This window comes from Amyelois transitella, chromosome 20, assembly GCF_032362555.1.
Source record: "Amyelois transitella isolate CPQ chromosome 20, ilAmyTran1.1, whole genome shotgun sequence".
NCBI lineage: Eukaryota > Metazoa > Arthropoda > Insecta > Lepidoptera > Pyralidae > Amyelois > Amyelois transitella.
Window position 1 is genome coordinate 7,199,145 of NC_083523.1, and position 17,770 is coordinate 7,216,914.

General features: G+C 34.7%; 1 protein-coding gene across 3 annotated transcripts; it reads left to right on the top strand.

The window, feature by feature from the left end:
* Positions 1–5,332: 5,332 nt before the first annotated feature.
* Positions 5,333–17,727, top strand: LOC106131627 (uncharacterized). Of its 3 annotated transcripts, none has more exons than XM_013330783.2 (3): positions 5,333–5,476; positions 13,751–13,835; positions 14,224–17,727. In XM_013330783.2, the coding sequence occupies exons 1-3, from the start codon at positions 5,449–5,451 to the stop codon at positions 16,223–16,225; spliced, it is 2,115 nt and encodes a 704-aa protein (XP_013186237.1). In that variant the 5' UTR covers positions 5,333–5,448; the 3' UTR covers positions 16,226–17,727. The 3 variants fall into 3 exon arrangements, with proteins under 3 accessions (XP_013186237.1, XP_060805853.1, XP_060805854.1); XM_060949870.1 differs by having other exon boundaries at positions 5,346–5,476; positions 13,754–13,835; XM_060949871.1 differs by having other exon boundaries at positions 5,346–5,470.
* Positions 17,728–17,770: the final 43 nt, after the last annotated feature.

Sequence of the window (17,770 nt, forward strand, 5' to 3'; positions counted from 1 at the left end):
GACAGTAGACCGTAGCCCGTATTCTCCAAATCAGTCGATCGCTTTCCTTCGGATCGTCCGATAAACTCGCCGGGACCGCCGGCAAACATTGACTACATAATGCAACTTGATCTAATCGTCTATTTTGCTTTGAGATATACTTACCTATCTAATATATTATTATTTTTGTTGACAATAATCTGTTTATAAATTTTACATTATTTGAATGTGAACTCTTTTCGAATTTTTTGTACAGGTTATGTCTACCCCGTAAGGAATACGGGGTAGACATAACCGCTTAGTTTTTAAATTATCTCCCATCACTCTTTCTTACCTGCGACCTTTTATCTAAACGTCACGTCAGGTGATAAAGCGCGGTTTTGGCAGTCGGAGATTACCCTTATAAATTCTTAGATAGATTTAATATAGACTCAGCATAAAAGTCGCTATGTGTATTTTTAATTAATTTTACTTACATACAAATAGTCGTCACGTTTATTAATTATGTACCACTTACATTGCAGTGCCACGTAGGCGCGTCATTAGTCAAACGCGCGCAATATCCAAAAGATGATCCCACGCCGCTCTACCGCAAAAACTGATGACCATTTTTGATGTCATAACGATACATAAAAACCTCTTGAAGTGTATGAAACGTGATTTTTATGTATTCAAAAATGTAACTACATATTTACTTATGTACTTGTAGGTAACTTGTTTAGAATTGGTTCTTAGATGCCGTAGGTATATTTGATAGTGTGTTTACTTAGTCATGCTTGAAACAAGGATTGGACATCGACCTTTCTTTTTCCAACTGTGGTCGTGATTTTTAGACATGGGCTAGACAGAGTCAGACAGTAAGACTGTTAAAGAAAGAGAGGTATTCCGAGTCTTTAATAATATTATTCACAATAATACATAATCGGCTATTTTAAACTTTATTGAGCTTTAAGGCTATGAGCATTCTCTGCCAGTCAATCTTTAGAAATGGCAAACGGATAAGATAACCCAAGCATCTTAAAAAATATCTGAAAAAAGTCTGAAGTTGCTCATTCTTATGCGTATCAACGTAAAAAGAAAGTCAATAAGCACATTCTATTTATACTCGCAGTTTTGCATATGTGACCAACACATTTATGGTCGAACCCGTATCTATTGAAAATCAATAACCTTATTCTGCCACCGACACTGTCTTGGTCAACCCACACTTACCTAATAAATCAATCAAAATTCCTAATTAACTTGCTTTCTACTAGTTAATATTTGTAGTGTATCATATTGACATCTGTCATCGGCTGCCATTGCTCATTACTTGCGCGGGAGTGGGTTCGAAGACCGAAGCCCCAACCCCGCGTGGGTGGGGTACATAGACCCCATGTTTGGGCATGTGGGTTCTATTGTTAGGAAGACCGCTCACTCAAGTTATTGGTAGGTACATTTTGATAATGATGGTGACTGTCACATATGGTAGATTTTTTAAAAAATTATTTTTCTATTTAAGTAGATATTTATTTTTTTGCAGGTTATTAAATACGATACTATAACCTCTTGTGTATAAATACTTTATTATCAACAGAAGTATGTTAACCTAAAATGAATACTTTTACTTATAGGTTTAGGTACCATTTCTTTTGTAATTTGTGCCTTTACATTTTTTTCTAAGCATCACGGTATGGTAAATTTATTAGATCTAAATTTAAATCATTACAGAATAAAAAAAATATAAATATTTTTTAAATTAATTGCTAGCTACTGTTACGTACAAATTTTTTAAAAATTACTGTTTAAAATCATACAAATTTTATGGTTGCGATATATTTTATTTTAACACACTTTATTTGAACACTTATAATACCCATATTATGCCAACTATGATATTCAGACTTAGATCATTGTGGCAATAAGAACATATAATATTTTTAATGATAAAGGCGTAACAAGCGGTCTCATAGGTGCAGATAACAAATCTCTATATTAAAGCGTAGAGCGGGGGTGTCCAAATAGGCACAAGTCACACTGCGGATGAAAAAGATTAATTTTATTTATACCTATAAAAGAAAAACTTCATAGCTAAAGAAAACTTTTTCTTTCAATCATTTGAACGATTTCAACAAAGAAATGAACTTATAAATTTTTGATTATATGTACATAGTGATAGGTTGCTAGCCCATCGTCTAAAAGAAGCCTATCCCTTGATTTATATGTCATTGGAAACATCAAGCTGTTTGAGCTACATAGCATTCCAAGAAACTAAAAAGTACTTAGATAGAGGTAGAAAAAGACACATAATGCCCGATCAACGTTCTTAAATATTCCCCAGGAACATAACTGTTAATAAAATAAATTGAACCAAAAAACTTTTTTGTATAAGTCTGTGTGAAATAAGCTTTACCGCTTGATCACGCGTCTATGTGAAATATCTACGACAAGTGAAAGGCTTTTTGTACTACTACTATACTGAGACTACTAGCAGTTGCCTGCGGCCCTGCCCACGTGGGTCTGCGTGATTCGCGCTAAATAAATAAGTAAGTATATCTCGAAACTAATTCTACGACTTTATTACAGCCGAACGGTAAAAAAATATGTCACCAATGATAGGTTTGTTACTAATCGTTGGGTTAGAATTCCATAAAACAAATTTCAATTATCAATTTAACGTGCATATAGTTACCGTATAAATTTTACCCGAATCAGTTCAGTTGTTTAGCCATAAAATAAGTCTATATCCCTTTCAGGGTAGACAGAGCCAACAGTCTTGAAAATACAGATAGGTCACGTTTATCTGTGAAAGAATTGAGATTCAAATAGTGACGGTTTGCTGGCCCATTGCCTACAAGAAGAATCCCAAGTTTATAAGCCTATCCCTTCGTCGCTTTTAACGACATCCATGGGAAAGAGATGGAGTGGTCCTTTTTTTTCTATTGGTACCGAGAACCATACGGCGTTTAGCCATTACAAGAACCAAATATCCAGTATATTTGGTATATTTATTCAAGTAGGTAATGGTTAAAAAAATTCGGGCTTGCAAGTTGCAACGAATTCTATATTTCCGAACTGAAATTCAACCATATAACCCATATTTTTACTAAGTTTAGTACCTAAAATTCATCTTGTTCCTTTCAGTCCTTTATTAGAATCGCAAGCTTTCGATAAGTACAGAAACGCCATATTCATAAAGAAATTAGTGGGCCCTTCAAAGTGAATTAATTTGAGAAGGTACTAACACCTACCTATCTTGGAATTGGGTTAAACGGGCGATGTGGGCGAACACTGGTTGCGTCGCCTAGCTCGCTAATGTATACAATATTATTTTAATATTGCAATGCAATTCCTTATATGTTCATCGGTGTAGTTGCCGGCACTTAAGAATGGGACCACTATATGATATCTCTGATCCATGGATGTCTTGAGATAAGGAATCCTTACTCTTGATACCTTTGAATTTCAAAAAGGAGTAAGCATATTGTACTTACTTACAAATATAATAAATATTGTACGTATAAATTCCATTAAAATAATAGGATAAAAAGGACTATAAGTGGGATACCATGTTATTGGATTATGCGATGTAAAAGGCGACTAAGGGAAAGGCGATAGGCTACCAACCTGTCACTATTTAAATCTCATTTCCATCATTTAGCCTTACAGCGGCCTTGTAGTGTCTGTCTTCCCCGAAAGGGATATAGACGTGGACAATAAAGTCGCATCTTACGACATATAAGAGAAAGAGACAAACCTATTTTAGAGCTTTGCCACACCTCGAGTCAAAAACAAAAAGTTTTCTTCTGTTAAATCGTTAAAGGTAAGAATAACATATAACACGTTCCAATGAAGAATTTAATTAAAATGCCTGTATATGAAATGTCAAAGGGGTTATTGCAAATGGAATTAACTTTAAAAGGCAATTTGTAAACGCACAGATAATGACTCAATTAAATGTGGAATTCTTGAATGCTGTCCAAAAGCGGATTTGCATTATCCAAAACCGTATATGGAAGATACTCGTATATGTGTCGAGTAAATCTTGACGCTGAAGAGCCCACTCTATGGAGAGATGTTTATAGAAGACTAGCTTTTGCTTGTGACTTCGCCCGCGTTACAATATCTTCTCCTGGCTAAGATAATATATTAAGAAGATCGGTCCTTGGGATATTAATACAGGACAATATTATTTTACATATTGGTCTAGCCCAAAATGGAGACCGTTAATTGTGTTAAGAGATACTAATAAATACTAATACCTGAAGATACATACAAACTTACGATATTTCATAATTAACTACCTTTAGCCCGGGCCTTCTGACCCCGGATAATTAATTACTCAGACATTCATACCTCTGGCCTTGAATTATTAATTGTTGAAAATTTCATCAAATTTGGCCGAATGCGATTTAGCCATAAAGAACAGACATAATTATAATAATAGATACACAAACAAGATCAAAATAATTGTCTCAATAATAATTTGGTCTATAATATTTTAATCTATGCTCTATTCTTATACACTGATAGAGTTTTAAAACTTCTGTTATTCTAGTTTTGCTTGTATCTACATATTACCTACCTACAAACATGCTGCGACCTAGGTAGGTCGTTGCATGTTTGTAGGTCGATTAATTATAAAGATAGTGGTTAAAAATTTCAAGGAAGAGAGTAAGACTAAGTGAATTTCCCTTTTAAAAAAGTTATGGTTGCTAAGGGCAACCATAACTTTAATGCTTTGCATGCATGCATTATTGCATAATTTAAGTATTAAATCGGTTTTTGGATAAAATTTGTCAGTGCAGCGAAACAAAATATGAAATTCATCGTATGACAGGTTTATAAAAAAAAAATTGAAATGTCGATTAGAGTTTCAGGCAGATTTTTTTTAAGTACTAATTAAAGTAAGAAAATTATTTTCAAATATAAATTAATAGTAACTGAATCATCTACATGATCGAAATAATCTGCATGTTTTTGTTTGTACAAAATATTATACATAATATTTTTTCATGTAACCTATCAACATAACGCCATATACGGCAAAAGGCAGGTGATGCATTCGATCGCTGTGATTATAAACGCAACGGACGGAAGCGTCGAAAATAGCCGCGCATCGCACTGCGCGCCTCGTGCGCCCGCGCCGAAACTAAATACCCAAATGTGTGCGATCCCGGCCAGCGGTTGCCAAATATGGCATCAATCTCGGGTTACGGCGCGCGTCTCTGGCACGAGACTCCGCAAAAACGTCCTCTATTCCCGTCTAATGCGTGGAAAACACGTAAAAACAGTTTTTATTTCTGTAGCGAGCGCCCTCTAAATTTAGGTATGAAAACTGAAAGTAATACGAGCGATTTTGGTTCGACTCGCGGTTGTCTGTATTTAGTTTAGTGTCCGCGGCCGCGCCGGTGATAGCGTGCCATGCAATAGTGCAGTGTTTCTGTGATACCAGTTCTGATGCTGTGAAGTGCCGATAAAGGGATTTGGATGTCACAAATGCTGCCAGAAGGTGGAGGTGATTATTTAATCGTTTTATGTTCTTTTAAAATCAATTCCCCGATTTGTTTACCAAATTGACAAATGATAAACTCGACCTATGTGACTGGGAAGTGAGTTTATCAATATGGAAAGATAAAGTAGAATTCAATTAAGTTGTTTTCAAAGCACGAATGATGATTTATTTTAATAATTTGGTTTCAAAATTTTAATATCACTAACTCTTACTGTGGAATATAAGTAAAACAAAAAGAAAATTTAACATTTATAGGGTACGTACATATATTCAGCGGATCAAAGTTTTAGAACCACTTTTTATCTTCTAGAGATATTTTTTTAGACTTACACGGTTTTATTTAAAAAAATTATAAAAATAATAAAAATAAGTACTTACCTAACTAGTTCAACTACCCGAGTTTAAAGCAAATAATTGATTAATAAATAATGAAACAATCAATAACGTGTGTCGCATAATCGTGTCGTTGTTTCCAATCCAACTATCCCTTATTTTTTTTTTATTTTAAATTAACAGCAAAAAGTAAAGGCCAATAAATAAATAAATAAATCAATAAAATGTAGTAGTAGGTAACAATTTGATTCCCGCGTCAATGGGACACTTAAAGTTTGAATCATCTAATTCTATCACAAAGAATTAGGTAATGATAACCACACCTGGTTGCGGAGTGCAGTATAGATGGATTTCAATGTAGCAGTGGTTTTATTTGTAAATTATGAGTTCAAACTCCGCTTTTAGGTCATAACTAAAAATACTTTCAAATGTAGTTTTAAACTCTCCCAGGTCGATAAATCAATAACACCTTAGTTTTTACATTATAACTTCTAATAATATAACAGCTCTTTGCTATTGGCACATTTATTTTGTAAAGAGTTGATATTTGGTTTAGAAGATTTCGAAAAAAAAGGGTAAAAAGGAAAGGAGAAATACTTAGCCTTAAGTTCTTAAGTAAGAACTATTAATTATAAAGAAAAATAAAACTGAGTTAGTATACCGTTTCATAAGTTTTACTTACTTTATAGCTTTATATCTGTGTATTTTATAGATTTTTCTTTTTATTTTATCTAATTAAAAATCCATAGCTTTACAACTGGTAGAATGGTCCTGTTCTTCTTCACAAAAAAATCTTTATTTTTACTTCATCTAAATACATATATTTTAATTGCTACCTATATACAAAATTTCATCGTAATCGGTTCAGTAGTTTTTGCGTGAAAGAGTAACAAACATCCATACTGGCATCCTAATATACTCACAAACTTTCGCATTTATAATATTAGTAGAATGTTGTACTATCAAGTCAGTCTTTTAACAGTCACCACCGTTAAACAAATAAAATACCTTATTACACCGATGTGTGTCATGTACACGGATTGTCAAACTGTTTGCCCATCTCGTTACTATGAAAGCTGTTCGAAGCGGCCATTTGACCATATTTGGGTAGTGTCAAATGGTCATGTCTAGGTATGTCCCGGTTATATGCCAATTTTTCCCCCGGAGTATACGAGTATCATTACATTCACCGTTGTTTAAATATTAAGGCATTTTAACACTTATTTTATTTATTTCGTCGTTTACATGTTAGAATAATGATGCTACAATATTTGATTGGGGTGTAACAGTCTTATATAATTGAATTTTTAACAATAAGTAGGTACATTCCGATTAACTTTGCCAAAATCATCTCGGTATACTTAGGTACCGTAATAATTTCTGTAACGAAAATTCAAAGGACTTTAGAAAGTTTAAATACTGTAAATAATAAAATTATAATGACTAGAACTATTATTGCATTTCAAACCAGGTTGAGCAATGCCGGACAGTTAATCCAAATTGAGCTAACACTTGGTTGAAACTTGGAATATCCTCTCAAATTGCTGCCCCAACATTCACAAGGAAAATTACATGTAAAGTTACCTTGTTGTAATCTACTTATATCAATATAAATAATAAATTACAGTAGTTCAGGCAGTATGCATCTGTTAATCAGTTTCTAAGTAAAACAAAAAATGGTAACAAATTACTAATCTTAATCGCCCACTTAATATTTATTTATTGTTTACACATTGAGTTCGGAGTTATGTAAAATATTCTTCCTACAATGGCTCCACTCACGATTTAGTTGTTTTATAGTAAAACTGCAATAAATTACCGCGTTATAACCATTTACAGTTAATTTGTGCAAATATGAGCTTTAACGCTTCAAAAATAAAGCGTACGAATATGGATTCACCTACGCACTTATGAATCATTTGTTCTCTCATATAACTGGCCCCGACTTGGTCTGAATTAGCTATTAGCATGCCCTTAACTGGGGGTTTTATCTCAATTTAATAAAGCATAACAAGGTAAACGCTAACTGCTTGTATTGCTTTGAAACTGTTTTATTTGGACAGTTAATTAATACATTGTCGTTAAAATTTAGGCCTAGTTAAAAAGTAAATAAACATGCACTTAGTAATTACATCATTAACTTTGGAAAAATTTAGTAGATGAACGAATTTTTTTTATTGTAATACAGAATGATACTGTTTTTGGATAAGTTGACGTACCTACCTATGTTGCGGTGGGTTACCGGTGCGATTAGAAAAAAAAGAAAAGGACCACTCTTTCCCACGGATGTCGTAAAAAGCGACTGAGACTATAAACTTGGGATCCTTCTTTTAGGCTACGGGTTAGCAACTTGTCACTATATGAATCTCAATTCTATCATAAATCCAAACAGCTGAACGTAGCCTATCAGTCTTTTTTAAGACTGTTGGCTTTGTCTAACCCGCAAGGGATATAGACGTGATTATATGTACAGATGAATGTATGTTTGTTACTTGATTGCGTATGCGCAGATAAAACATCCTCCAGCGCGATTCTCGCACTCTGTTTACGAGTAAAGCCGATGCATTTGCATAATAATGCACTTTTAGTTTCGCAACCGTTAAGGTTGCAAATATTCTAAGTTTCTAACGTCTATGTTAGAATCTACATATACCGCTAAACGTGTCAACTAAATCCAGACTATAGATCGTATGGATTCATACAATCCACCTCAATAAATAAATTTATACGGGACAAATTACACAGATTGAGTTAGTCTCGAAGTAAGTATTAATGCACCTCAATACTTTTATATTTATTACGAATATTATAAATGGGAAATTGTGCTTGCTACTTACTTAAGCAATCTTCATTAAATTTTGCACATACATGCATACATAAAAATAGACTTTTTTTTTGAGGTTTTCATCTTTATGTTTTTAAAATACCTTTTATAAGTAATATATATATGTATATCTTATGATAATATTTATTTATTCTTAGTATAAAATACATCTCGTACTCTAACTTGATCTTTTTCCAACAAATTATGGTCATAGTAACGCTCACTTAGGAATTAGGTAAAAAATGTCGACGCCCACCAGATATTGAATACTCTGAATAGTTACACTACTTGGCAGCTAGCCAAATATTATGGCGGTTGTAACAATTTGTGTAACTAACTGAAAGAAATTCTATAATAGGGAATATTTTTTGACAGCCTTAAATAAAGTTGCGTTTTTTTTATCATCGACCTAGCTTACTTCGCTCTATTCTTTGCTTACATACATATATATCCATGTCCTTATCCCTTACGGAGTAGACAGGGCCGACAGTGACAAGGCTGAAAGGACATGTTCAGCTGTATCTTAATTTTTCTTTTGTATTATAAAAATATTGCCAACTATCGGATATAGGTAATAAAACAAGAAAAGCTATTATTTCATTGTACCTATAGTCCATTTGATTACATATGTAGTTATTATTACATCATTAAAATTAAGAAAACATAATGCTATGATTATAAAAAAAAATTGTCGAGTTATTACAGAGTTAAAACTCTCTTAATAAATTTACGTACATATAATCTTAATCTACAGACTACATACAGCCTTAGCCTTAAAGTTTCAAAGGGTTTGCTTGCTATAGTAACAACACAGTTTCACGTGGTTATCTCACACACATCTGTTACTACATAATTAATTCCGTATTTTATAAATAAACAGTCCGTGCATGTCGCGTCACAATCGTTACGTGGAAAAGAAGTGCCTGGCGGATTGCCAATTGTAAGATTTAGTGGTTTCCGCTAAAGAGCTGAATTAAATTTCTATTTGGGTATCATTCATTGAATTAAATAAGTACACTTGTGGATAATTTGCAAGCCTCTACTGTACTTTGGATAGGATTCATACTCAAAGACTTAGTACCTACCAGGTCGGAAGCCTGAGCTCAAAAAAAATAAGATTTGATTGTCAAATGAGTTAGTGACAGAATTATCACTACATACATATGTATTATAAAGTCCCCTTTTTTCTGTCTGTATGTATGCGCTAATCTCGGAAAGTTAAGGACGGATTTTGTTTGTTTTAAATGTTGGAAAGAGGGTTATTTAAGGAATGTTTGTCTATGTTACTCGTGCGCAGCCGGGGCAGGTCGCGAGTGTTAATAAGGGTTTTTAATGGTGAAATAAGTCGTATCTTAAGAGATATTGGTTATGATATTACAATATAATATGACAAACGATAGTTATATTTGACAAACGATGCGATCTACGAATAGTACCTAAAAGCTATCTGAAATTCCAATTTTATGGCAATGTGGCAAGCGTCTAACCTACATTTTGACGGACAGTTAAGTTAATAGGGAGTGGGATATTGTATGGTTTATATTTTTTTTTGTATAAACACACAATTACAATATTAATGTAAATAATTTACCAAAAGGAAATTATGGAACCAATTCTTATTTGTAAATGAACTATTGCCTCATTTTTTATTTTGACAGATAAGTAGGCACATCGTGCATCCTTTATACTTATATTACAAATGCATGCATACCAATGCATTATATTACAAATACAACCTAGAATCGTCCACCCAGGCGCAAATACCAAATAACCAAGGAGACCCGACCCACGTAAGTGAGACAAGGGAAGGAAGAAAAATAAGATTAATACTTTTCCATGTAGATGATAGATTACTATTGTAGGGTAAGCTACAGAATAAAACATTATTATATTTTCTGCACGATATCTGCATACTTCATATTATTCTCAATTAAGAACTTAATATTTAATAGCAAGCATAATACCTATCATCGCTGTATAAATACAAATTATATGAGTCATTTGAAGACGGTAAGTATGGGTCTACATTGCTTCGTGGGAGGCTCACTAATTTATGCATATATCCTTATTGATATGCAAGGTCGGACATTATGAGAAAAAGATATAGTACCTTATTGCGGTGTGGACACGCCCCCAGGATTCCGCACTAATTATCAAACAAACTTACAAATTAGACTCACATTTATCTGTAAACAGAAATAAATTTGTTCAATTAAGTTTAGTTTGAACATGAAATTAAAAAAACCGGTCAGCTGCGAGTCGGACTCGCGCACGAAGGGTTCCGTACCATCGTCACATTTGTTACTTAAATATAGATTTCTTATATTCACGTTTCTACCTGTTTATTAAAATCGACCATAAAATTGTTTCACAATTAAGTTTGTTGTAAGTATTAGAGCCCCTTTTAATATATATTTTATCGCTATGATTAACAACATAAATTATTAACATTTATTTTAAGTTAATATGGTAGTAAATATTGTGTGAAAATTTAAATCGCCTACCTGTTACCGTTATTAATATTGAGTAAAAATATACGAAGAAACACATTCATTGTATTTATGAAAATATCAACTTTTTAGCTATCACGGTTTATGAGATACAGCCTGGTGACAGACAGACGGTCTGACGGACAGACAAAGGCTTTGGAATAGAGTACCGTTTTTTAACCTTTAGGTACGCAACCTTATCAGTCAGTATTTCTGTATTTAAACATAAAGTTAATTTTATAGAACAGAACTCTAATAAGTACCAAAATCATGACTCATTTATCACACGATTATCTAATTTTTCTGCGAACGGTCTACCTGCGGATAGGACAGGAAATGAAGACGCATTTTTAACGAAGCCGTGGCAAATATGATCTTTATCATTTAGACACATATATACATTAATCACGTCTATATCCCTTGCGTGGTTAACAGAGCCCAATGTCTTGAAAAGATTGAAAGGCTATGTTTAACTGTATGGTTTAATGATGGAATTGAAATTCAAATAGTGACATAGTTTTCAAGCCCATCGCCTATATGAATCCCAAGTTTATTAGCCATTTTCTCCATCACATACATAACATAGCTTAGATCTAATGCCTAAGTGTGGATTAGTTTCGTTCCCCTGAAAGTTTTCAGAAGTCTGATGGGAATCGTTTTGTGTCAAAGACTGGACTTACCTTCACCTATAAACGAACGCACCTTAAGAATAAGTTGTATATTTTCGAGTTGGGTGTTATGACATGTTAGGGCAATTGTAGTACTGTCTGGAAGTATATATCTCTTTTTAAATAATTAATCTATACAGAATTCAAGTCAAATAATTCGCTATCTATAATTATTTGACCTGAATTGTGTAGAAGTAGTCATTGGACAAGATGAATATAGGAATGGTAACCAAAAGCAGAGATAAAAGGAATCAAACCAGAAACAAATTTAGTTACGAACATAACACGCATGCGTATTGCGAAATTGGTATCGTCTTAAATTTTGGCGGTGCGCGGGCGCCTTCCCAGCGCGGGTATTTCGGGCGCGACGAGCTCGAGTTTCATTCCTTTTCACGATCAATTTTTAGGACACCGTGCCATGAATCATTTTGTTGCGTGATTTGAATCGGTATACGACAGTTTTGTTACGAGTAGGTCTTATTCATTCTGATGATAATTGGTTATTGATAACACGAAAATTAGGCAAAACGATTTTAATTTCAAGATTTAAAAAATTGATAGGTAGGTAGGTACGCATTAAATCTTTGTATGTTTTCTTTGTCGGCTTTCCAAAATTATTTTCTCCATGACTAGACATTAATATTATAACATTCATACATACATATAATCACGTCTATTTCCCTTGCGGGGTAAACAGAGCCAACAGTCTTGAAAAGACACATAGGCCACGTTCAGTAATATAACTTAACATATTTGTGTAAAGGTATTACGCCCACAGATGTATAATCGTGTCTATATACCCTGCGGGGTAGACATAGCCAAAAGCTTTCAGCTATATGCCTACATTATACCTTTGTACTTAGGTACCTACTCGTATATTGATGACCATGGATGCAATCAAGAATTGTTTTTACTATGTTAAAGATATTCTTCTTACGCCAACATTCTCTATCCGGTTTCGCGCGGCCATTGCAATCCAGTTGTTCCCCCAGCAATTATACGAGTAGTTTACTTAGATTCAATGTTTACCTGCCCGCCTACACCTAGCTGTTTGCAATTTTCTTTACTTAACTTCTTCTGACCTTAACTAGTTCTGAACTAGGTAAGGTCAGGGTACAGAGATGTCACCACGTCATCATATTAACCAACAAGGTGGTCACATTTCTCTGCCCCCGACCGTACTTCATCAACAGCTATAAAGGTAGGTACATTGCAGTTGATTATCTTTGAGTTGATTGCATATCTTTTAGTTCCACTAATAGGTGCATGTCTGATTATATCTATCTATAGCAAAGAGCATTGGTTTCTCACTGGTACCTATCTCCTTTATCATTACATGATTTACTTTAATTTTCGAAGATAATTAATTGACTTACGAGTAGGTATAATAAATTAACAGAGCTATAGACATGAATTCGCTCTTAAAAAGCACAATCATGGTATGTTGAACTAATTAGGAACAATATGAATAATTTATTTTTGTCTCTCGATATCCGTAATAAAATACTCCTTTGTTTGTGTATAAATGTATGGATTGGCTAAGCCCGATGATTCATTGGTTTCTGTTTCGGAAGTATCACAACTATTTTAGGATGATTCGAAAAAGTTATCCAGACAGGGAAGGAAACGGGGTGCCTATTGTTCGACATAAACTTATTTGTGTAGATACAAGTAAATATCTTTTTCCAAAATTAAGCGAAGGTCTAAGGCCTAGAACGTTAAACACAAGTCCAATTGTTCCGTGGCCAAAAAAAATCTTTTGTCTCTTCTCTTTACTAAATGAATTGTTTGATAAAAGCGATGATTGATTAGGTTAAAATGAAATCTTTGCAAATTATAGCTTTCCGCGTACCAACTGATGATGCAAAATCTTATAATTTTAGTTTAATTAACATGCACCTGCAGCAAAATATTGATTTTTGAGAATAATATTTAAAAAATACCTACGTTTTGGTTGTTTCAGAAGTGATGCGCCGCGTGGCGTGCGCAGACGTGTGTCCCGCGCCGCCCGCGCCCGCCCCGCCGCTTGCGCAGCAAACCACCACAAGGTAAATAAGACTAAACTTTATACAAGTAGGTAGCTTTTACTAGAGTGTCCTTGTATGAGTTCCCAGAAATATTTACCAAGCATTTTTGTAGTCCTCCTGGCGTTTATTCCAGGTTAAGTCCTCATTTCTCTAGAGAAAAGCCAGAGTCCGATACGTGGTGCACCCACGCATCGGATTGGGTAAATAAGGTTGTTACAAGAACACATACAGTTGCCTAAATGAGCAAGGTTCTTCAAAATATTTTACCTCAGCATCAATAAATATTATGCCGCAGTCGTTTTGAAAAGATAAAGCTTGTGTTGATTGATCAATGTTAAAGACCTATTAGTTGGCAGAATAATATTAAGAAGAAATGTAATCTCATTTGATTTTTTTTTTTCATTTCCAGGTCAGAAAATAAAGAACTGCTGAGGCAACAGTTACTATCAACCAGCAAAGAGCGAAACGAGAAAGCTGAACCACCAAAACAGAAGCACGTCAGAAACCGGCAGAAGAACCGATGGAAACTCAAGTTCCACCACCAAGCGCTGCCGCAGGAATACCTTGACCACTACGAACAAAGTTTACAGAAGGCCAACGCCAAAGCCAAACCACAAAAACCCCCTGAAAAACCCAAACAAGAACCAACCTTTGACATCAACAACATCACAAATGAAACTTTCAAAATATGGGCTCAGAGGCTAGCGGGCATACAAAACGAAACAGGAACGCTGACAGTACCCAACTCTCCTGCTATAAACATGGCTAAAAATACAAATAAAACGGAAGATAGGAAAAAGAAAAATCCAGCTATAGCTCCAAGCAAAATAATGACTTACGAGGATCTTCCATATATGGGGGAAATGACGCTCAATAACTCTAAACCAAGGAGAGGACGAAAGCCGAAGAAAGCTGACATTTGCCATCTTATTTATGAAAACTATGGAACTGTAGTGCCGGGGCAACCTCCTCCCGCGCAAGACAGGTCTAATCCACACAGCCTGTGTTCACAATTTCGAAGTGACAATCCTGCAAGCTCTCCTAAAACGGACTTGCAGAATAAAATTATTTCTAATTTACTAGAACGCAAGTTATGCGCTGAGAATAAGAGAAGATTGGAGACTCTATCGCCTCAAAGGTTTAATAGCCCAGATGAGCCTATGCCCGAAGCTCCATTGACTATCCCTGGACCCCTTCATAGTGACGATGAACCATTGAATCTTTGCATAAGAGATCTTCATGAATTAAAAATACAGATCCAAAAGAAATTTGGTAACATTTATACTTCAGCTCCAGAAGTTAAGACTGAGATCGATGCTGATTCTCCTGAGCCTATGGAGGCAGAAATTAAGACTGAACAACCTAATGCCATATCTGTTATACAGAGGAACACGAATCTCTTGCCGTCGACCGCGAGCAGCTCACCAGATCTCTCACGGCAAACAAGAAATGTGTCTCCAACGCTGTCAGAACCGGCTCAATCTACTTCCTCTCCTGATGGTGACGGAAAATTTCCCGGATACGTTTACTGGCCAAATGCTGGAATCTACATGCATCCATTAGCTTTGCAAACTCAATTGTTGTACTACCAAAGGCTAGCGGCAGGACAAATACCTTTAGATGACCAAGAGAAAAGTCCGTCAACGCCAAATAGTGTGAGTGAAGCCGCGTCAACGGATACCAACTCTCCGTTAGACGAAACTAAAAACAAACTAGTGCTCAAACAAATTTCCGAACTCCTAGACCCAAAAGTGATAAAGCAAGTGGAAGAAGTCAAAAAAAGTCCTGATCCTGCTAAAATGAAAAGGACTTCTCCCAACCCTGTAGGTGGTCCTGTGAAGAGGAAACGCTCAGCTATTTTCATTCCCCCGATCCCTGCCAAAACCAATTCGACCACACCAACAACTGAAGTGAGCATTTGCAAATTCAAATTTACTGGAGGATCGAAACCGTCACTGCAAGAAAAGAAGATGTTGTCTGTTGATTCTGGTGGAAATTTTAGGTACTACAGCGGTACTGGCAACAAAGGAAACAAAGGGTATGATTACCTTCACAGAGACTCCAACCAGGGAAGATCTTCTGAGCCAGAGGCGTCTGTATCAACCCCAAAAGTGGACCACCCAACGAGTAAAGAGGACTTGAGTAAGAAGAAGAGGAAGTCTCGAAAAAGTCTGCAAAGAGAAAAGTTGGAGCAGACGTTCAAAGAGAAGGGGTTTTTGATTCAAACGCAGCAGTTGCAATCCGCTGAAGGAGCTACATATTGCAAGTTCAGGCAGCTTAGGAAATTTACTCGCTACCTTTTTAGAAGCTGGAAAGATTACCTTCCAGGGGAATTGGACGAGAGAGCTAATAATACTGAGGCTGTTCCCGAACAACTGCCAACGAATGAAACGCCGAGTGAATGGGGCTGATTTGAAGATTTCTATCCAAAGAAATGAATAAAACTTTTTATCCCGGCTACTCTAACTAGTAGCCAAATTTATATTGTGCATTTATGGAGTAATTAGTGAGATTAACAAACTGTATGAATCTGTACAAAGTCGCCACTCCGTCCAATGTTTTGTTTGTGTACCGTTTGTTGTTTTATGTTGTATTTATTTATTTGTTTGTTTATGAAATACCCATACATAACATGTCATTTAATTTTTTTATTATTAAGTATTAATAGGTTCGGAATACTCGAAAGCTTTTAATATAAGGTCTTTTAACTCTGTTAAAGGCAATTTAAAATAGGTAATATGTTTCATATTAGTAAATAAATTCTTCTAAGTAGGTATTCAGTATTGAAAGATCACTTTTATAAGGCACCTCGTAGAATAGCGCAACCTACCGCCGACTCAAACCGAATTAAATCTCAACAAAATATGGACCTTATAACAAGTGCATTAAACATTAACTTAAAAAAAAATAGTCTCCCGATACCTCGCTCATAATATCGGACAGTTCAGTTCGCGGGTTGAATGACGCACTCTGATTGGCTCAAATATTTTCGCGCCATTCAAAAATAAAACTTCTGCGCAGGTACCTTATAAATTCGGTGAAACTGTAATTATTATTGTAAAAATTGTACCTAGTGGGAAACTGCTCACATTGCCTTCAAAAGGCTACAGAAATCTGAATAACAGTTTAGATTTCAGCAAAGAAATCTTATTTAGATTTCTATGTGGAAACTCTTTTAGATAGGTAGGTTATAGCTTGAAAAAATATTGTTTGTCTAATCGTTAGTGCATTATAAGTTGTTACAAACTAGCTTTTGTTCGAGGCTACGATCGCGTGGGAATCTTGAATGAATCTCTTTTCCGTGGATGTCGCCTACTACGGGAAACCAGATTACTTTAGTCTAAGCTTCCCATCTAGTCTAGTAGCGAAGAATTTCTATTTCTTCTTCTCAGCATATTCTAAAAGTTGGGAAAGGCTTATAAATTTGTAAAAAGCATAAGCAAGCAACCTTTTACTATCTCTCAATCTCACATTTGAGTGTCTTTATAAACTATTTGTGAATTTATGTTTTCCCACGCATACGAAGTCGCGGGTACCAGCTAGTTACTAATAAACTAGTCATTTGACACCTCTAACTTAGCATTAAGATAGTATAATCATGTACATACGCAATTGAGAGGTAATCTAGTCAATAATTTAAGTTGTTAATACTATGTTCAGTTTATAATTAATTAATATATGTTTTTATACCAATAAAATACATTTTTATACTCAAAAAGTTTATTACAGAAGTTAATTCTGCGATGAAAAATATATGACAAAAAAAATGCAACAGGAATGTAAAATGTCCCAATTAAACATTAACCAAATGAATAAAGTCTATTATTTATAACAATGATAAGAACAATAAGCTTTACATGTTTTATGTTTTTGTCTGTCCTATTAGGGATGAACAAAGTTACGACATGAGAAAGCCTTTTCAAAAATATTGCATAAAATTTTTTAATTTTTTTTTT

Coding starts and splice junctions, on each gene's coding strand:
- LOC106131627 (XM_013330783.2), top strand. CDS start 5,449: ATGTCACAAATGCTGCCAGAAGGTGGAG. Junction 5,477..13,750: donor AATGCTGCCAGAAGGTGGAG/GTGATTATTTAA, acceptor TGGTTGTTTCAG/AAGTGATGCGCCGCGTGGCG. Junction 13,836..14,223: donor GCGCAGCAAACCACCACAAG/GTAAATAAGACT, acceptor TTTCATTTCCAG/GTCAGAAAATAAAGAACTGC.